The 22,874-nt window shown below is 39.3% G+C and overlaps 1 protein-coding gene across 2 annotated transcripts in view; it reads right to left on the reverse strand.

Annotated features, from left to right (window-relative positions):
* The window catches only part of LOC122796298 (genetic suppressor element 1-like), a 471,843-nt gene that overhangs the window by 128,489 nt on the left and 320,480 nt on the right, over window positions 1-22,874 (reverse strand). For both annotated transcript variants that reach the window (XM_044064664.1, XM_044064665.1), the window contains one exon: window positions 8,891-9,474. In XM_044064664.1, the coding sequence (XP_043920599.1) occupies window positions 8,891-9,474 (584 nt within the window). The remainder of the gene's footprint in view (window positions 1-8,890; window positions 9,475-22,874) is intronic.

The raw sequence follows: 22,874 nt of genomic DNA on the forward strand, positions 1-22,874 counted from the left end.
CTTCACCTAGAATGATACCACTATACGAAGACAAAATGATCAATTTCAACAATTAGCTAAGCTTCTGGTGTCATTCTAAGGGGATCCAGTGTCTGTCTGCCTGGGATGACATGATAGACAAGCCTCGCTGTTTTGCCAGAGATGGGTTGCACCTGTCACCCCTAGGTTTTCAAATACTGGCCAAGGCTCTTGCCGTCCCCATAGTGCCTTTTTAGGCAAGGCTCAAAGGACAAACCAACCACCATAATCAGCACAGGTAACCAAAAACTAAGGGTAATGCTACTCAAAGCCAGAAGTCTCAACCTCAAAATGCACACACTCAAGGCTCTCCTCAGCATGGAGAAAATCAATGTTTGTGCAGTGACGGAAACCTGGTTCAAGGCTCAAGAGAGCACCCCAGCACTGCCAGGTTACAATTCATATCATACCTTCCGGTCTCAGTTACCGGATCGCAGTACAAAGGGCGGAGGTGTATCCATATTCATCAAGGATACCCATATCTCCAGGTTAGTAGCGCAGCACGATGCCCCAGAGATCATCCATGCTCAACTATCAGCAGGCAAAACCACATTTCAATTCGTATCCGGTTATAGATCGCCCACCATGTCCCAAGATGCTCACTCTGCATTCCTTGAGACATTGGAAAATATAAAGGTCCTACCCAACACCATAATCTTGGGTGATTTCAACTACCCTGGTATAGACTGGGTGAACTACCAATGTTCCAACTCCTATGCTCAGTGATTCATAGAATTTATAAATTCAAATGCCCTTGAACAACTAGTATGTTCCCCCACTAGAGGGGACAACATATTGGATTTTATCATCATAAATATGGACGCCCATTGTACCACACCAGTTTTCACTCCCTCCTTGGTCAGATCTGACCACAAACTGATAACCCTGGACATCCTCACCCCTCCACCTCCCCCAGTCAAAGAAACCATAGTCAAAAACCTTTCCAAAGCAAACTTCAAACTACTTGCATCCGAAGTGGAAAGCTTCACTATTCCCTTGCAGAAGGATAATGATATCCAGGATGTGGAATCCTACACCAAGGCACTCTATATGCATCTTCAGGATTGCATGGACTGTGCTATCCCAAATAAAACCAAGACTCCTTCCTCAAGCAAGAAGAAACCAGTCTGATGGACCCTGGCCATAAGCAAACTTTACAATAAAAGGCCAAATCTCAAGTAGAAAAATCATCCCTGATCAGCATTAGTAAGAAACTGAGGGCCCTCATCAAGTCAACTAAAGCTAATTTTGAAAAGAAAGTTGCCAAGGATGCCAGGGATAACCATAAGGCCTTCTATGGCTATGTCAAAAATCTAAATGGCAATGCTCAGGTCTGTTCTGAGCTAGTACAAAATGGAACAAAATACACTGACCCTTCTGACATTGCCAACATCTTGGCTGACAGGTTCAGTGCAAATTCCCCCACCCCCCCCTAACCACCTACAGTGCCTATTACCATTCCAGGGGATTGTGTAAGTCCAATTATTACTGATACGTTGGTTAACAAGGCTCTATCTAAAACTAAAAACACTGCCTCCATGGGAGCAGATGGTGTCCCAGGCTGTGTCATATGCAAGCTCCAAAAGGAATTAACCCCTCATCTTAATACCCTGTTCAGTCTCAGCCTGTCCACAGGATATGTGCCCATAGAATGGCGCACGGCAACGGTGGTCCCGCTACACAAGGGTGGGGCCACAACTGACCCTGGGAACTACCGACCAATAAGCCTGACCAGTCTGATCTGTAAGGCTATGGATCGAATCGTTATGGAACTCATAAATGGAGAGATTGGGAACTTCCAGTCGCTGGACCCCACACAGTTCGGCTTCGTCAAGGACAGATCATGCCTCCTGAACCTGGTGGATTTCTTTGAGACAGTTACTCAGGCTATAGATAATTAGAAAGGAGGTACACATGGCTTACCTTGACCTTGCTAAAGCATTTGACACCATTCCCCATTCAGGTATTATTGATAAGCTCACCAGCCTGGGCATAAACCCTTACGTCACAAGATGGATCGCAAACTGGCTCTCAGACAGATCCCATAAAGTAAGAGTAGCGGGATCTATGTCCGAATCCAGACCAGTAACAAGTGGAGTGCCTCAGGGCTCTGTCCTGGGGCCCCTCCTGTTTGGCATATACTTCTCAGAAGTACAGGCAAGCACGGAAGGGCTGTGGCTGACTAAGTTTGCGGACGACTGCAAACTGGGTGCTATAATAAAGTCTCTGAGGGCCTAAATGAGACTGATGCATGGTATCAAAGCCATGGTCTCAAGCTAAATGCAAAAAAATGTGTAGTAGTCCCCTTTGGAAAAAACAGAGTACCTGCAAACTACAACATAGGAGGTAATCCCCTGAAATATGAAGAAGAAATAAGGCATCTAGGGACCCAAGTAGATAGTCAGTTTTCCTTTGATAACCATGTTGCCAAAGTGGTTAGAAAATCCTTCTATGTGACCAATCTGATCATGAAAGGGCTCGCATCAAGAGCTAAGGATGTAATGGTGCCCCTCTACTCTTCCCTCATCAGACCCATTATTGAGTACAATGCACCAATTGGAATGTACCTGGCTAGACATCTCCAGCAGCTGGAGAGACCACAGAGGTACCTAAAGAAGAGGATTACTGGCCTCAAACAGTTGCCCTATGCAGCATGATTGAAAAAGCTAAGACTGTTCTCTGTTGCATACCGCTTTCTCAGAGGCGATCTCTCTCTAACGTACAGAGCCATGTCCAACCCAGAATTGTTGAACATGCTCCATCTTAGCAAAACCAAATCTACTTGAGCTACACGTTCTAGAGATATAAACCTCAACACAACAATGAATAGAACATGCTGGAGGGATAGATTCCCTTCGCAGAGACTTCCCTTACTATGGAACAGGGTCCCGATCTACATAAGACAGAGCCCCTCACTATCACTCTTCAAGAGGAACCTTGATAAGTGGATGGGTAACAGAAAGTTCACACCAGGGATCACACCAACAGCACTACTAGATAGGGGCCAAGGGTACTAGCTGCTAGTACAAGGGTCTAGGGAACTACTAAAGGGGCGGTGAATAATAATATATGCCTTCGGGCAGATAGCCCAGTACCAACCTATGAACCTATGATATTGTTATGGATTATGCTAAACATGTTTAAATTGAAGTTGTGAAGTAATATCAAGTTGTTTATGCTTACTATGCTGTGATTAAGATGATTCATGCAATTACTTTTGGAATTGCTGTGGGGGCAGGCTACTGCAAGAGGTTTTTTTTTTTTTTTTTTTTTTTTGGTATGAATTTTAAGTAGTAGCCAGTTGGAAAAGAAATTTAATAGTGGGTTGGTCTGAGCTATTAGTTGCAGGTGAAATTTTAAGACGAGGAGAGTTTCTTCCCCATTCTTTAGTCATGGCCTTGCATCTAGGTTGTAATCATAGTTTAGGAAGATTTGGTGCATGGGGGCGGGTGTCATTTTGTTCTATGGATTCTGCTAATGCTAAAAGGTCAGGGTTGCATTATGAGATAAAGCACTCATCTGAATAGTTTTTTTATAGGTTTTGGGCGTTTATTAACAGAAGAGAGTGGTGGGGCCTTGATTAGCTTCAATTGTACCCCTTAGGAGAAATATTAGGATTATGGACTCAAATAAGTATAGGGGGTTTTAGCAGTTTTAATCATATCTAAAGTGGAATAGTGAGAATATGTATGTGTGTGTGTGTGTGTGTATCTGTTTGTCTAATGGATATGACCATATGCTTTTAGGGTGGGATTGGTGGGAATAGTGTTGTGGTATAAGTGGTTGACTGATTCAAGAGTATGGGATGATTTTTGGGGGCGGCAATGTGAGTGGAGACTGAGTATGTGGTAAAGCAAGGAAGGGGTTGTTTAGATTGTTACTGAGGTGTAGTAGCAGCAATAGTATTAGTAGCAGTAGTAGTAGTAGCAGCAGCAGTAGTAGCAGCAACACCAGTAGCAGCAGTAGTAATAGTAGCAGCAATACTACTAGTGACCGTAGCAGTAGCAGTAGTATTAGTAGTAGTAGTAGCAGTAGTAGTAGTTTAGTAGCAATTGCAGTAGCAGCAGGTCTATATTACCATATCCAATGGTAATAATGCCGAACGCTTATATGAGCAAATATTTACGAGAACAAACTTGTATTTTTGGGGTCACGGTACTGTGAGGGTTGGAATATTTGCCCTTTCCTCACTGTAGTGCAACCTCGGAGTTGGAATATATATTTAGTGGGGGGTGTGGGGGGTGCACCCCCCACACTAGCAAGTTCGTTCTCGTGAATATTTGTTCACATGCACTTTCGGCATTATTACCATTTGATATGATAATATAGACCCGTAGCAGTAGTAGCAGCAGTAGTACTAGTGATATTAGTAGTAGCTGTAGCTGTAGTAATTGTAGTAGTATTAGTATTAGTAGTGGTACTAGTAGTAGCAGTAGCATTAGTAGTAGTGGTATTAGTAGTAGTAGCAGCAGTAGTAGTAGTGACAGCAATAGTAGCAGACGTAGTACTAGTGGCAATAGTAGTAGTAATAGTAGCAGCAATAGTAGTAATGGGCATAGTAGTAGTAGTGATGGTAGTAGCAGTAGCAAAAATAGTAGCAGCGGTAGTAATAGTAGTAATAGCAGTAGTATTAGTAGTGGTACTAGTAGTAGCAGTAGCATTAGTAGTAGTGGTATTAGTAGTAGTAGCAGCAGTAGTAGTAGTGACAGCAATAGTAGCAGACGTAGTACTAGTGGCAATGGTAGTAGTAATAGTAGCAGCAATAGTAGTAATGGGCATAGTAGTAGTAGTGGTGGTAGTAGCAGTAGCAAAAATAGTAGCAGCGGTAGTAATAGTAGTAGCAGCAGTGGTAGTAGTAGTAGTAGCAGTAGGAGTAGTAATAGTAGTAGTAGTGACATAATTGTGATAAACTGGTATGTAAACTTGTATGTAGACAAGCCTAAAAAGATATTGAAATGAAGTAATTATAATGGACAGGTAATAAAGTTAAGAAGGTAATCATAGATGTTTGAGTGTGGTATTGTAAATTGTTTGTAAAGATAGGAAGAAAAAATATTGGCATTTATGGTAGATGAAGTAGGGGATTTGTTTACATAAATTGTTTGTAAGGTTACGTTGTTCTAAATAAAAGGTTGTAGTTGCATAAATTGAAACTAATAGTGTGTAGGAGTTGTATATGTTTGAACAGATCTAAGTGATAAGCAAGTATAGTTAGGGAAAAATGTAATGTTATGGTGAATTGTAAGCTGAGTTTGAGAAGAAGAAGTGTGAGGGGGTGGATTTATCTCAGATGTTAATGTAGGGGGTTTGATGAAACACTGGTTATAGGAACATTTTATTTGGATGGATTGTATGCCCTTAAGAAGAGTGTGGGGTGGGAGGGAGTGTAAATGGTGAGCAGTGAGTAGAAATTTGTTGATTCAGCGTGGCTGGGGAATTGGGGTGGGAAGAGATCAAAGCGCATCACAGTTCCTAAATTGGCTGGATGTAATCAGTGTGTGCATGCACAATGTGTAAAGAAAAGATAGAGTGGCATCTGCAGAAGCAGGTAACAAGGTAAGATTGCAGCTGTGTTTTTACTGAATTGTATCACTGTATTACTCAATTTGATACATTAAAGCAGAAATCAACCAACTTTAATCTGTTTTGTAATCCACTGCTTATGTATTTGCAGAAGTAAGGAATACTCCTCTGGGGCAACACTTTCTAGCAGGCCAGGGGTAGGAAGGAAAGGGAAAAATCACTTGATAATCAGAACAAAAGTTTGAGATAATATGTAGGAGAGGACCACTGCCTGTAAATAGATTTAGAAGATGATGCATATAAGAATAACAAATTATCATTTTGAAACTAGAGCAACTTCATTAGCATGCGTGATGCAGGAAAATTGTAATCCTTTAAGGGCATGACAGGAGTGGTTTAGTATTACATCAGGGCAGGGTGAACATGAGCTAGTCACTGTCTACACTGAAGAATGCTAAAAGACTTTTAGTGCATGGAGAGCAGCAACTGAGCCCCAGAAATGGGAAAAAGACAAGCTTGTTAAGTGCCTATCAGAAATGTGCTTACAAGCTTTTGTTAGGCACCTCTAAGTACTGTTACAGTCGGGTCTCCCTCTGTAAATTAGCAGGAGAAAAGGCTGGCTGGCAAAGAACAGTGATAGTATGGGGTCTATATCAGAACATCGAACACTTAGGTTGTCAAACGCCTAAATGTCGAAATTTCAAAACCGCGACCGGAAAATTACACAAAAGTTTTTCCCCGTGAAAAAATCTGCCTGGCCAAAAAAAAAATGCACACTTTAAAACCCTACTTAAGTGTGGGGGGGAGGGGCTTCACCCCCCACACCCCCTCCTAACAAAAATATACCAACTCTGAGATCGCTTTACGTCAGGGAAAAGGGCAAATGACAGCCAAGCAATTTTTTTTCCCTGGAAAAAATTTGTGTAATTGGCCAGTTGCGGTTTTGAGCATTTGACGTTTAAGTGTCGAAATTTAGGTGTTCAACACCCTAAAGATTTGACAACGTAATAGGAACCTGTAGTACGTAAGGCAGCTTTAAGACCTGTTAGATACTTCACTTGCCCTATTTATAAACAAAATGTGTAGCAGAACAAAGTATCTAACAAGTTTTAAAGCAGCTGTTTCTTCAAAGGGGCACTTTATTTTTGCCTTCTGTTTGTTTGACATCTTTGAAAGTTGGTAAAACACTTCACTCTCCTACAAATATATTTTTGTAACAGGCAGTAAATGTACATTATAAATCTCCATGCAGTAAAAAGAGTTGTGATCTGGTCTCATGGATCATAGTCCTTATTATGTGTTCATGACGTGCATGCCAAGATTCACTCTCGAGCTTTGTTTTCAAGGTAAATTTCTTAGCACCTATGTCTTGAACACATGATATAGATAGTTGTGATTGGGTCTCTGATCATAACCAACTTATTATGTGTACAACATATGGATGCTAGGAAATTCACCTCAAGAGTATCCATGTTGAGAACACATAATAAGAGTTATTTTCAGAAGTGACAGATGATCATAATTATTTATAGTACATGGAGTTTTATCTGTTACATGTACTACCAGTTACATTACATGTAGTACCAGTTACAAACAAAAATGTAGGATTATAAAGTATTTGAATAGCTTTCAAAGCCTGTAGAAGCTGGTAAAATATAACACTGGCAAACAGACAAGAGACAAAAATGAAGTATTCCTCTGAAGAACCAGTGGCTTTAAAAGCTGTTAAGATACTTTATTTTGACGCTGTATTTCTTTGTAGATTTGGCAGAGTGAAGTATCTAAAGATCTTTCAAAGCTGTCTTACCTGTTGTCACTATTCCTTGCTAGCTGACACTGTCAACTATTAATCCCTAGTGTGAGACCCAATCTTAACAGCAATCAGGGGTGCTTAACAAAATTTTCTTAAGCACCTCTCTGACTTCAGAAGGGTGCTTAACAAGTCTTTTTCCTGATATCGGAGTGTAATTGCAACACTCCATTGACTATAAGTTGGTTATGATTGGAGATCCGATCATAATCCTCTATATATTGAAAATAAAGAAGTTCTTGGATTTGTTATATAATCCTTTCTGTGTTAGAATAATGCATCTTTTAAATATGCCAGATACTCTACATTTACAATATTTGTTTTCTAAATTTTTTTTGTTACATGTTATTTTAATGTTTTGTGTGATCCATGTTTTAGAAGTCCATACAGAACTATTACTTTACCTTACCTTACCTGGAGTAGAAAGATCAAATTACCGAAAATGCTATAGTTCGCTTTCTTCCTTCCTTCCAGGCTTATTAATGTTTCAGATTATTAAAAGGCATTCATAAAATATTGTTCAGTTTGGAATATATGCTTTTCCACAATTATAAATCAAGTTGGCCTTTTTGTTGTCTGTATGATTCAGTGAAGAAATGTATTTTAATTGAATGCTTGTCAGAGCTAGAAAATAAGGAAGATAAATTAATCTAAAGTCAATGGACAAGATAGTTGTAAGACATAGGTCTAAGATGTTAGTACCTCTTATAGGTTAAGTTGCAAGCAGCTCTAAGTTGTTTTGAAAGGTGCAAGTTAAAAATAATGTTCCAACTTCCCCATTTACAGAGAAATTCAGCCAGTCTAAAAAGGGGAAGTTACAATCACCCTGTGCTTCAAATTATTTTCTTTTTGATATAAATTTGCTTTGGTCATTCAGGAAGCATGCTGCCATCTTTCAAGAGGATGGGGTGTTTCTGTCATGTTATGAGACTGTTTACATGCTATTACGCTTAATTTTATTATGTCTATCAGATCAACCCCTACTAATGTTATTCTGCCTCTTGATATTATATTGGCAATATTCCCAGAAATTTGGAAACCACCAAAATTTATTTTTAATCTGTCAAATATATATATATATATATATATATATAATACCACTGACATTTCTCTGAATTTTTAATATCGTTCTAATACTGTCATTTGCTGCCTGGGCCACCTTCACTATAACCATATTATCTCAATCTGCTCTTTGAAATTAATTTATGTACAAACAAATGGTCATTTATTGAACCTTGAGGCATCACAGATCAGATATGTAAAGAACAGTAATCTTCATTTTTAACATTCCCTTAAATGTTCAATCACTGAGGTAACTTTCAAATGATTTAGAGACCGCTACATAAGTAATGTCAATTTTCAGTAGACAATTTCAAACTATTTTCTAAAATACTCTAATGCACAATGTATTTTAGCTGTTCTACTTCTCAAATGAATACATAAAGAAAATTTTAAAATATTTTCCTCTTTTTCTGAAATGAGGAGTTTTAGTTTGCAGGTTTTTTTTTTTTTACCAAAGAGACTGTAATATTTCCTTACCTTTGTCAAGTGACTCTTTCTGTTTTATTTCAAGCAAATCTAATTTGCTTTTAACAGGTTTTTCAAATGGTGCATCTTCATTGCCTGTGCTACCATATGATGTTTTACTATTACTCCATCTAGTTGCACTTTCTTCTTCAGTGTGTTCATATGTCTTTACAGATGAAGCTGAAGATAAGTCTAAACATTCTTGATGTAACTGTCCTTGGTCACTACTTGACATGTGACACGTGGAGCCTCTGTAAGGAAATGTCCTCGCATCCCGGGCATCCTGAAGAGTACTGGATGATTCTGTGTTTGACATCTGTGGTACCTTTTCCCCTTTGTTACATAACTGGTGTTCTGTTTGTATTGACTGCTGATTAGTTCTTGACTCATCTGTATATTTATGCTCCTTATCTGTAGTTATTTCATCATCTTTCCCTGTGTTATGACTTCTCTGTGTGCTGAAGTCAAGTGCAAACATAACTGGGCATGGATTTTGGCTGGAAGTTAATTTGTCTGTTGGATGCCAAGAGGAACTTGGAATTGATGTTTTGGTGGACTGTTTCTGCAGTTTTCTGTCTTCATCATCTATGGAAATACTTTTAAATAGAAACAAACAACATGTTTACAAAAATACAAAGCTTGATGAAGCATTGGTGCAACATGCAGACCATAATAGGCAGTTGTACTAAATCAACATTAAATTAGTATCTCTGTGCATAATTAATTAATTTCTTGTTTTGATGCTGCTACTTCCATTGAGTGTCATAATGCTCCACTTGTCTTCTCATAGCCTAAGCATATGTTTAGCTGCCTTTAAATCATCCACTGATTTCCTCAAATAATATACTTGGATTGTAACTATACTTCCACTTATTGTGATCTCTACTATTCCATGCTTACTAAACTTACAGTTACTAACATTTATGGGCTCCAATACTATTTCAGGATGCTCCTTAATAGCATGAAATACAACCTAGCAGGAGGCTTCATGCCAAGTGAATGGGGGACTGCAACTGTTATGCCTCTGCACAAAGGCAGGCCATCTATGAACTCATGTAACTACAGATCTGTATGTTTGATTAGTCTCATATGCAAAGCCTTGGAAAAGAGTTATCACGGAAGTTATAAACAATGACATAGAAAACTGCGAGACACTGGCTCCAACCCAGTTACATTTTGTCAAAGGCAGGTCATGCCTATTCAGCCTGGTGGACTTCCTTGAGAAGGTCACCAAAGCAATAGATGAGGGCAAAATGAGGCATACTGCCTACATTGACCTGGCCAAAACATTTGACATAGTATCCCACTTGAGCATTGCAGACAAACTCACAAAATTAGGTATAAACTCATATGCCCAAAATGGATAGCTAGCTGTTTCACAGATAGGTCATAAGAAGTTAAGATAATGGAGTTTACTGTCCACAAAAAGGCCATTCACAAGCAGAATCCATCAAGGCTTGGTGCTGGGGCTGCTCCTTTTTGGCATCTACCTCTCTGAAGTCAAGGCCAATGTCAAGGTCCTCTGGTTGACCAACTGCAGTTGATTGCAAACTAGGTACAGTCATAGAATCTCCTCATGACATAAATACCCATCAAGAAGGCCTATCACAGACTAATAATTGGTACCAGAGTCACAGTCTAAAATGTAATGTCAAGAAACACATAACAGTATCCTTTGGAAAGATGGCTACTCCTGGAAACAATCACATTAATAATACACCACAAGAGTAGACCCAGTATTCAGGGTTTGGGAACACATGTATACAGTAACCTGGCCTTTGACCATCATGCATCTACAGTACTAAGGAAATAGTTCTATATTGTGCAACTTTATAAGCAAGGGTATGGCATCTGTGTCTAAGGATGTCACTGTTCTGCTGTACTCAGCCCTTATCAAACATGCCCCCCTTTGGTATGTATCTCATCAGTTATATGCAACAACAGAAGCATCCACAGAGGTTTCTCACAAAAAGATTACATTGCCTAAACAACAGTGGACCACCTCAAAGCCCTAGCCCTTTACTCAATCTCCTACAGATAGTTGAGGGCACTCTATGCCTGGCCTGCAAAGCATCCTGTGATCCTGGTTTAATGGACTTGTAGCACATCCAAATAAAAATAGCATTAGAATTACCTGATCTTAAGAACCATACCTTGTCTGCAACATAAACAGGACATGGTGGTGTAACAGATAGGTCTCTCAGAGACTACACCTTCTGTGGAACAGGTTTCACATCTATGTCAAGCAGAATTACTCCCTTATCCAATGCAAGTGCAAGTGCAACTTGGCTCAGTGGATGGGAACTGGAAATTTACCCTTGGTCTGGCACCCAAGTCTCTAGTAGACAGAAACAGCCTATAAATGCTTGACCACCAGTGCCAAAGCCTATGTATACCCCTGTAAATAACCCTAGGGTATCAAAACATGTCAGATATATTTGGGAAGCATTGTTAGGTTTAAAAAGCCTCCCTGGTGTCATTAGCCTAATAATCACCTATTAGCCTATGAATTCTTTTGTGTGTTGAGTATTCTGTGCAATACACAGTCAGTTCCCCAATTTACCTAGGTTAATTTACACATACAAACTTTTAAAATAGACAGAAAAAGACAAACCAATGAATAAAATGATACACGGATGCACGTAGGTCACTGCAAACACACACCGTTTTCTTTATAAAACAAATACGCGCTTTCATCTTAACTATCATAAAAGACTTCATCAGATTTTGCAAGGTAACAAACACAGGAAATTTAAAAGCTAGGGAACAATCACATGACTTCCTGAAGTTTATTTCTTAAACTGACACCGTAATTCAAAATCCAAAGATAAAATCATGTAATGAAAACAATAGCAAAACCCTTTCTTAAATGATAGTTTCATCATCTGTAAGCTTTTAGTTTTAATAAACAGGTGATAGCTGAAGCTTCATTGAGATTTGGATTATGTTTGAATTTTGAATGTTTATTTAGTTTGGAAATTGTCATGCTGATTTGTTATGAATGTTTTTTAACATAATATTACAGTGTCACTTTAAGAAATGAACTTCAGGAAGTCATGTGATTGCTCCCTAGCTTTTGGAATCTGTTAAAACTAACACAGTCCCTAAGGGACTTAGGGTATGGAAATACCCTACTGGCCTTGTTAATTCACAGTTGCATCAAGAACTGTTCCAGCAGTTTGATAGACATGGTTGTGAGTTCATGGAGCACTTAGTCAAGCATAATCTTAAACAACTTTAAAAAAATTGATGCTTTGAGCAATGAAATTAGCTTGGTTGACAACTCCATTACTGAAGACTGTTCATATGACCAGTATAAAATTCAGTATTCTCTCATCTTTTATTCCACTGATGTCCAAATAATAAGAATGAAAGAAAGGAAAATATAAAAAATTGGAAAAAGACAGAGTGGATAACATGGATCATAAAGCCTACTCCAAACCACATAAGTCTCAAGAATGGGGTAGAAAGCTCACTTGAAGTAATTTATTTTATTTTATTTATTTTATTTAACATTTTTTGACCGGGAATGTCCGACTAGGTTCCACAGATCCTGTTTTCAGCGGAGGCCCGGGGAGAAATGCTCCAGAAGCATGTCTTTAGAATGTGGGAGGAAACCGGAGTACCCGGAGGAAACCCACGCGAACGCAGGGAGAACATGCAAACTCCACACAGAAGGCACCCTAGCCGAGAATTGAAATGGAGAACCTCTTGCTGTGAGGCGACAGCATTAACCGCTGCACCACTGCGCCGCCCAGGTAATTACCAACAAAAGGAACCAGCACAAGATATGACACGTCGGTAATGGACTGGAGTGGACAGAAGAAAACCTGGCGGAATACCCTTTAGAGTTTCCACTCCTGTGGCAATTCGAGCAGTTGAAAGGGAAGCAACAAGAGATGAGGACAGTAGCCAGGGCAGACCTACACAGTGCAGTACCCTGGGGAATGGCGGAAAACAGTGCAGAGGAAGAAATCATGGCAGCAGTGACCCATGAAACAATTGACTCTGATACCACAGAACTATGACAAGTGCTGACCAATAGAATGGGTGACTTTAATGTATTTCGTTTTAGTTCTTATGATATCAATAAGGGGCATGCTGACATGTTTTCAAAAGGTTTGACCTTTATTAAGGGCAAAAGAGCCACCATTGTTGAAACTAATACTGATTTAAAAATGTAAGTAAGAAAACTTAATTTGAGTATTTTGTATTAACAAAGTGGTCCAGTGACACAATGTTTGAAATTGCCTAATATTTTTAACCCACCCATGCATCCTATTTTACAACTATTTGAGAAATGTATGAACTGGACCCGAGATCTGCTGTAAGTCCATTACAGGGGCAGAAGGTTCCAATCTAACAGAAGAGGAAATGGTTTTATTGATTTCATTGAAATCTTCTGAAATCAGAATCATGAAACCAGATGGGATTGTTGTCATGGACAATATGGACTATATGGATATGAATGTATAACACCTTATTTGAGGACACTTACAGCCAAGTCTCAAAAAATGAGTTAAACACTGCATACCAAAATTTTCATATGGTGGTACATGACATGCTGATGCAAGAAATTAATCTTGATGAATTTAACTATCTGAATATGAAAGATCTCATGGTACCAACTATATTTAGGGCACCTAAAATACATAAGGCCAGACAAAATCCAGCAATGCGACCCATTGTGGATGCCAGGTGTTCCATTACTTCTCCTATTGCCAAATATCTGGGCAACCATTTAAAAAGAGCAGTACAGAAGGCTGCACACTTTTGTAAAGACTCTTTGGACTTTCTCAAAAAACACAGTAACTTAATTTTTGATGCTGCTCTTATTGTTTTAACTATTGATGTCAAGGATTTGTTTACATCAATTCCTCACTCCACAAGGGTTCAATGGTTCACAGAATTTCTTAGTAACAATCTGTCTCAAGACAGAATTAATTTATTTACTACACTGCTTGTGTTGCATAACAATTATATCTATTTTGAAAATCAATATTTTGTTCAAAAAAAGGTGTGGCCATGGGATCTGCATGTGGGTCTTTATATGCTAATGTAGTCATGGTAGAGTGGGAAAGGAGATTTGTCCTCAACAGTGAATTCAAAGGTTCATGGGTACTTCTGTATCATGTACCTGGATGACATCTTTATAGCATGGAAGGACAATAAGATTCCTGTTTTCCTAGATTATATTAATAGCACCATGGATTTTTTTTAAAATGTACTCATGATGCAGGAGAGAATCTTACCTAGACATCATGTTAATAAAAGATAATATCAACAGAAAAATATGCAGGAAACGCCCCTATTCTAATTCTTTTCTGCATTTCACGAGTTCATACTCCACCAAGCAAAAGAAGGTGGTAGTAAAGGGGCAATTTGTGCATGCAGCAAGGATGATAACCCTGTTTAATGACTTCACAGAAGAAAGTGAAAAACTTGAGTATGTTCCTTAAGAGAAGGTACCCTGAAGCCTTTATCAATAATTCTTTGTACAAAGTTATTAATAAAAGGTAAAACAATTTTTACACTTCCATCTTAATGGAAGGTAAAGCTAACATAAAAACTATGGCTGTTACATGTGAGACTTCTTGGTCCTTAGAGGTTAGGTCTAAGCCTAACTATAAATGTAGTTTTATTACTACTTTTTCTTTGCACCATGAGCAAATTAGGTGAGTTTTAAACAAAACGTAGTCTATAATGAATGACATTTTGGCCATAAAAGAAAAACTAGGTGGTAGGCCACTTATCATATACAGAAAAGACTTAACCTTCAACAATATTTTTGAATCCCAGAAAAAGAATGAGAGAAATGCAGGGGCGGCCCGTGCTATTGGACTGCCGGACTGCAGCCCCCTCAAAACAAAAAAAAATAGAAAAAAAAACTTTTTTTAAAATTTCGCGGACTTCGCGCATGCGCAGTAGTCCCGACTACTGTCGGTCTATGCGCATGCTCCAGGCAGTCCGGCAGTCCCCATAGGGAAACACAAGGAGATGTCTGTGCACTTTTAAAGTGCACAGACTCGCTGGGATTATGCGTCGGGTCCGGACTGCAACAGCAGCAGTCAGGACAGTCTCGTCGGGAAAGAGTTTTGCTTGGGATCTCGCGGGTCTTTGGAGTATTGCGCGGGAAGGATGTACGTTAGCTGGATATTATGGAGAACGGACAGGTAAGTGTATGGTGCTTTGAATTTATGGTATGGTGCTTTTTACAATGGATTGAATTTATGGTATGGTGCTTTTTACAATGGATTGAATTTATGGTATGGTGCTTACTGCTTTTTACAATGGATTGTGTGTGTGTGTGTGTGTGTGTGTGTGTGTGTGTGTGTGTGTGTGTGTGTGTGTGTGTGTGTGTGTGTGTGTGTGTGTGTGTGTGTGTGTGTGTGTGTGTGTGTGTGTGTGTGTGTGTGTGTGTGTGTGCTTCGGTCGCTGGGCTTGGTCTGTGTGCTCTGTGTGTGTGTGTGCATTGGTCACTGGGCTTGGTGTGTGTGCATCGGTCGCTGGGCTTGGTGTGTGTGCATCAGTCGCTGGGCTTTGTGTGTGTGTGTGTGTTGTGGTGGATCATCCCTAGTATTACAAGCCTTGCAAGAAACACATGCTGTTTACTGAGATTCAGTACTATGAAAAGGAAATAACTGACTGATGAAATCATGGTGATACATACCCAAGTAAGGAACCTAGTCTGTAAATCCCTGTACTGATTAAGTTGTGGCATTTTGCATATTTGATATTTGAACTATAATGATAATCTAACTTACTTGAAATATATATCAGAATAATTTTTTTGTCAGTTGTTGGTTTATCTTTTCACTAATAAGAGCTATATTATGAGGATGTCTGGGAACTAATGTGTGATAGACCCCCAGGCTAATGTCTACCACCCACATGTAGCATCTTTTAATGATTCATTTGGCTGACTGTCCCAGACACTGATAAGCCTTTAATAAGAGGAAACAGATTTAATGCAGACTTTGTATACCCAGCTGTAAGATACATCCTATATCTGCAAGACAGTCTTTTTGGTGGCTTAACATATGAAAACAAAATTAAATTAAGAACTGTAAGTTAATTATAGACACTCACATCAGTTTGCAAATATATTTCACTTCACACTTTCTATAAATGACAGAGGACCTCATGAGTTTTAGATCCTAAAGCTACTTGTTATAACACCTAGCTTTGAGCTTATATTGTATCCTGCATTCAGTTCTGCTGTAAGTTACCTTATCAATGTGCCTTCTCTTTTCATCTGTAAACTTCTAACCCAACAAAATGCTGCAGATCAAATCATCTTTGCCATACCACTGATCTCCTGAGGCAATGGATTTTAGTAGAACATGTTCAACAGAGTTCATATTCAGATCACCTCTCATACCTGTGTCATACTTTTGAGTTCACCCAACAAGCCAAAACAGTCTGTTACAGGTCTTGCCTGGAACTTTTATTAACTTATTTATATTTGGCATTTATTTCTCCAATTAAAATACTTACGTACAAAAGGTTTGTCTTTGTATATCACATTGTTACCTGCACATTCTATTTCACTGTTACCTCATGCCTCTCAACCTCTGAGCACAAGAAATCTGGACAAAGCCAAAAATAATAGTGGACAAAGGCCCCAAAATAGGGAGAGATTTTAAATATTGAATGTATAAACTTAGAAAGTTGCTAGAATAAAAGGCATTGTGTTAACATCCATTTTTTGAAGGATATGAAATCTGAAACTCAAATGTCTGTCATTATTTAGTGACTTCAATCCTCAATGATTTTCCAGAAAACCACAAATTTTATAGGGAACAGAACAAAAATATGAGGCAGAAATCTGGACATTCTGCAAAAATCTGGACAATTGAAATGTATATGTCTCCTCATTACTTATTATTCAGGAGACTTTTAGACATCTGAACCTGCAGAGAGACTGATTAAGAATTCTATTTTTCTTTTTTAAGAATATACTCTCGGGTAGCAACCTCTCTTATTCTTGCATGATGCTCAAACAATGCATACATATATTTTTTCTCTCTCCAGAAGGTACAGTTCACCTGAAACCCTAGCAGACAGTTGTCTCATCAATGTTACATGTGAAGGAACAGATGCTCTGCAACACATTCCAGCTGCAAAATGCTTTCCTCTATTAATTTTAATATAGGATGTATTTTCTTCCTTTGTACACCTTGAAATTATGCGGCATGGCACTGGGATATGATAGAATGATCTGCAAAATGTGTCTATTAAGCTGCATATTCACATTTTAGACACACTTACAAAACTAAATATATCCTTTAACAGTAACCATTTTATTCAAGTATTTCAGCATGTTTTATGGTTGTACTTTGTGTGTGTGTCTGTGTAAAATGCCCCAGTTACTATATACTGGTGGCTAGAGAGAGCAAATGGTGGTGGGTAGAGATACTCAGGCTTGAACCCTGTACCTTGTATGCAGGTGTTATGGACCTGAATTCCCTACCCACCACCATTTGTAAAAAAAAATTGCAGATTTTTGCCTCATATGTGATCTGATCTGTTCCTCATAGTATCTGTGGTTTCTAAATACTGCAATGCTTGATATTTGATGGTGCAGTGGTAGCATTGTTGCCTCACAGCTGCAGGTTCTCAGGTTTGATTCTTGGCTGGGGTGTCTTCTGTGTGGGGTCTGCATCTACTCCCTGTGTTTGTGTGGGTTTGCTTTTGTGTTCTCCCATGTTACAAAGACATGTCTGCATTATTTCTTCCTGGGCCTTTGCTGAAAATTGTATTTTGTTCCAAGTCAGATTGTCCTGATTAACAAATGTTAAATAAAATTGACAGGCATTTGAATTTCAGACCTCAGGTTACTGAATGTTTAATTCCTTGCATATTTGATGTTGCAGTGGTAGCATTGTTGCCTCACAGCTATAGGTTTTCTGGTTTGATTCTTGGCTGGGGTTCCTTCTGTGTGGAGTCTGCATCTCATCCCTGTGTTTGTGTGGATTTGCTCTAGTGTCCTGCTATTTTACAAAGACGTGTCTGCAGTATTTCTCCCTGGGCCTCTGCTGAAAATTGTTTTTGTTCCGTCGGAAGTAAAATTGACATTGAATTTCAGACTTCATATTCTTCAGAAAATGCATAGTAACACAACCTTTTATTTTAGCAATTGTCTAAGATGAATATTTGAAAATTATCCTTATTTTTGGGACTGTATTACCCCATTATTGGCTTTGTCCAGTTTTTTTGTGCTAAGGTTGACAGCTATGGCAAGAACTGAATTCACTGAATATGTTTGAGGGCTGTATTCCCACATTACTGGGTTTGTCCAGGTGTTTTGTGCTAAGAGGGTGACTGTTGACTGTTGACTGCTATGGTGAGAACTGAATTCATTAAATGATAGCCATTTAAGTTTCTGTCTTCCTCTCTTTCACAAAGCAGCCAATTTCGTGTAGTGGTATGTTGCTCTGACTGTTTTGCACAGGGACCTTGGCAGTAAAATGTATGGTGGTAACGCAGCATTTTTCTTTCACAAAGCAGCTGATTTGGCATAGTGGTATGTTGTTCTGACTCATTTGAACAGGGACCTTGGCAGTAAAATGTATGGTGGTAACACAGCATTTTAATCTAGCAACTTTCCAAGATTATACAGGCAATGTTTAATGTGTCCCTGGTTTTTGGCCTTTTGACCCCCCCCCAATCAATTTGTCTTTTTCCAGATTTCTTGTGCTGTTAAGTTGAGATGCAGTTGAGTATTGAGTAGATTTTACAAGGAGCTGAGAGCTGCAGGGGAAGAGAAGTTTAGTGCTGCTTATGCTAAATCAGCTTACATTGTTAATAGCACAACAGGTTGTGTACTTGCTTTTGATGCAGAAGGTTGTTGGTTCTACTCCCACAAGGGGTCAATGCTGCCATACTGAAAAAGTTAAGATACTAACTATGAGCCTGTTATCAGTTTGCCATCTATTTCCTATTGCAATATTACTACCTTATCATTTTTAATGTAATATAGGCAATTTATTCCTCAGGGGCATCAGACGCTTTATTTTTCGATGAAACCATGAAATATGAAGGTGTTTGCTAGCAGCAACCTCTTCATTAGTTACAGATTTATTTAATGTGGAATTATTTAGATGATTTTTTTTACTTCAGAGATTGTGCATATTTACTGATAATGGTGGACTGTAGAATTGTGCATATTTACTGATAATGGTGGACTGTAGAAGTCAATATTCACCAAGGATATTCACACCACCAGGCTAGCTGGCCAACACAATGTGTCTGAAATTCTCCAAGTGCAACTAACACTAGGTAAGACTGCAATCCAAATTGTAGCTTGCTACAGATCCCCCACCATACCCCAAGATTCTCACTACACCTTTCTAAACATACTGGAAAATATTAAGATAGAACCAAACACCCTAATACTGGGTGATTTCAACTACCCTGCCATTAACTGGGAAAACTACTCATGTCCCAACACCTTTGCGCAACGGTTCTTGGAATTCATAAATTCCAATACCCTGGATCAACTAATCCATAGTCCCACCAGGGGCTCCAATATCCTAGACCTGGTCATTACCAACATGGGAAATCAATGCTCCATACCTATGGTCACCCCTCGTTAGTCAGGTCTGACCATAAGCTAATCACCCTTAACATCCACATCCCACCCCCCAGTAAAGAAACCACCATAAAAAACTTCTCCAAAGCCAACTTCATACTACTCAAGTCAGAAGTGACAAACTTCATAACACCCATGCAGATGGGAACTGAAAGTTCAACTGCTGAATCCTACACTAAGGCACTGTACGAGCACATCCACTCATGCATGAATCGTGCCATCCCAAATAGAACCAAAATGCTCTCATCCAAAAAAAGGAAGCCAATCTGGTGGTCCCCTGCCATAAACAAACTTTACAACAAAAGGAAGAAACTTTTGCAGAAAAGAGGAAAATCCCAGGATGCAAAAAACTCCCTTACTAGCCTCAGTAAGAAACTGAGACGCCTCATAAAATCCTCCAAAGCTAGTTACGAAAATAAAATTGCCAAAGATTCCAAAGACAACCACAAAGCATTCTATAACTATGTCAAGAATCTAAATGGCAATGCTCAGATCTGCTCTGAGCTAAAACAGAATGGCATTAAATATACTGATCCAAAGGATATTGCCAATATCCTGGTAGATCGATTCAGTGCCAACTTCACCCCCCTCTCACCCCTTAAATGGCCCATCTCAGTACCGGAAGATTGCCAAATTCCAGTAATAATGGCCACACAGGTACAAAACGCACTCTCCAAAGCCAAGAATACAGCACCCATGGGACCAGATGACATCCCGGGCTGTGTACTACATGAACTACAATATGAACTGGCACCTCACCTAAGTGTCATGTTTAATCATAGCCTCACCTCAGGTTTCGTGCCCACTGAGTGGCGCAGAGCTACAGTTATCCCAATCCACAAGGGGGGGATCCACCTTGGATCCCGGAAACTACCGTCCCATCAGTCTGACAAGCCTTATCTGCAAGGCCATGGAGCGTATTATCATGGAACTTATAAACAAAGACATTGGCAACCTTCAAACACTGGACCCCACCCAGTTTGGGTTTGTGAAGCGCCGATCTTGTCTCCTGAACCTGATTGACTTCTTTGAATCAGTCTCCAGAGCCATGGACAAGGGTAAGGTGGTCCACACAGCCTATCTAGACCTTGCCAAGGCCTTTGACACCATCACCCACTCTGGAATCATAGATAGACTTACTAAGTTGGGCATTAATCCCTATGTCACCCAATGGGTTGCTAAATGGCTTACTGATAGAACCCACACTGTAAAAGTAGCCGACTCCAAATCCAGCTCCAGAGAGGTGACAAGTGGAGTACCTCAGGGTTCAGTCCTGGGGCCGCTCTTGTTTGGCATCTACTTCTCTGAAGTACAGGTCAACACTAAGGGACTCTGGCTAACAAAGTTTGCAGATGACTGCAAACTGGGAGCCATTATTGAATCCCCAAATGATGTGGATACTCTACAAAAGGGCCTTACAGAAACAGATGCTTGGTGTCAGAGCCATGGGCTCAAGCTCAATGCCATGAAATGTATTGTTATCCCCTTTGGGAAAAAACATGTATCCATGAATTACCATATAGGTGGCAGTACACTAAACACAGAAAGAGTGATAAGAGACTTAGGGACACAGGTGGACAGTGGTCTCACCTTCGATAACCACATTGCCACAACAGTCAGGAAATCCTTCTATGTGGCACACCTCATCACAAAGGGCTTTTCATCCAGAAAGAAGGAGGTCATTGTCCCACTGTACTCATCCCTCATTAGACCCATTATAGAATACAATGCCCCATTTGGTATGTACCTTTCAAGACATCTGCAACAACTGGAAAGGCCTCAGAAATACCTCACTAAAAGAATCACAGGCCTAAAGCAGATGCCCTACACTGACCGCCTTAAAAAAACTCCAGCTATACTCTGTCGCATATCGTCTACTCAGAGGCGATCTCTGCTTAACATACAAGGCCATGTCAAACCCAGAGCTGTTGGACATGCTACACTTAAAGAAATCCCAATCCCTCAGAGCTACACGCTCCAGGGATCTAAACCTTGTCATTACAATAAACAAAACATGCTGGAGGGATAGGTTCCTGACCCAGAGACTCCCCAGACTCTGGAATAGATTGACAATACATGTCAAGCAGAGTGCCTCTTTGGACCTCTTCAAGAGGAACCTTGACAATTGGATGGGAGAAAGGAAATTCACCCCAGGGATCACGTCAGTCGCCCTGCTAGACAGGGGTCCAGGAAAGTAAATAATGTGGGAAGAAATAGCCGGGGAATTGTTATGGCTAGGCTTGTATAGGCCCTAAGGCTGATAGCCTAGTACCAACCTATGAACCTATGAACCTATGATGGAAATGTTCTGAACTGGGCAGTTTTGTCATTATTGGTGCATACATTTTGTTTCATTGTTTACTGGAAAAATGTTCAAAACAATAGGAAGGTGTATCAAAGAGCACATGTATGTTTCATATGCAAGGGGCCTATGATTTGAAAACAGCCCAGAATTAATTTTTATCTGCCACTGGTAAAATGTATTTTCTTTGAATGTAGGTTTCAATGCTGTTTCAATGAATGTGAGTTTCAAGGGCAGAGAAGTTTTAATGCTAAGTTTGTTTATCAGATGTCTTAGTGTTTGTGCTGTAAAATGCAAAATAAAACTTTCAAATGAAGTCCAAATCATCATAGAAGTAAATCAGTATGCACATTAGTGTTTATGGTAAATGGAGTGAAATAGCCAAGTAATGGATCATTGGAATGGCTGCAGGGGGAGGCTCCATGATTTTGTGAGGGGGAAGGGCGGCAAACTTAAAAACAGCCCCAGCTGAACTATACCTCCCAACTGTCCAGATTTTCAAAGAATGTATAGATTTTTGCTTCTTATTTTTAGTTTGTTCCTCATAAAATTTGTGGTTTTCTGGCAAAATCATTTAGGAATTAAGTCACTAAATAATGACACACTGAGTTTCAGACTTCATAACCTTTAGAAAAATGCATGCTAAAGTAAGACCTGTTGTTCTATCAACTGTCTCAGTTTATACAAGAGCAATTTTTAGTACTGTTTATATGTTCCCCCAATATATTTGGCCTTGTCCAGATTTATTGCATTAACAGGTTGAGAGGTACATGCAAATAAATTGCTTTATAGAATTAGGCATAGCCAAACCTCTCAACTGTCCCTGATTTTGGCTCAAAATGTTGCTCTTCCCCTAATAATCCCTCCGCAAAATAGCAATTTTGGAAGAAAACATGGAGGGTTTACAATTAAGAAATAACTGTAATAATCAGAGTTATATATTACTTTTATTTCAGAAATGCATGTGGATTCTTTTATTTTGTCAGCTACTCAAGTTAACAGTACTAATATTATAGTGCCCCTTCTTTGACAGGTTCCTAGCTGTATTGTGTGGCTATTTTAGATTTTTACATCACATTTTTGGTTCATTTTTCATAAAA

The sequence above is a fragment of the Protopterus annectens genome, chromosome 3.part0 (genome assembly GCF_019279795.1).
Source record: "Protopterus annectens isolate FY-2018-M chromosome 3.part0, PAN1.0, whole genome shotgun sequence".
In the NCBI taxonomy this organism is placed as follows: domain Eukaryota; kingdom Metazoa; phylum Chordata; order Ceratodontiformes; family Protopteridae; genus Protopterus; species Protopterus annectens.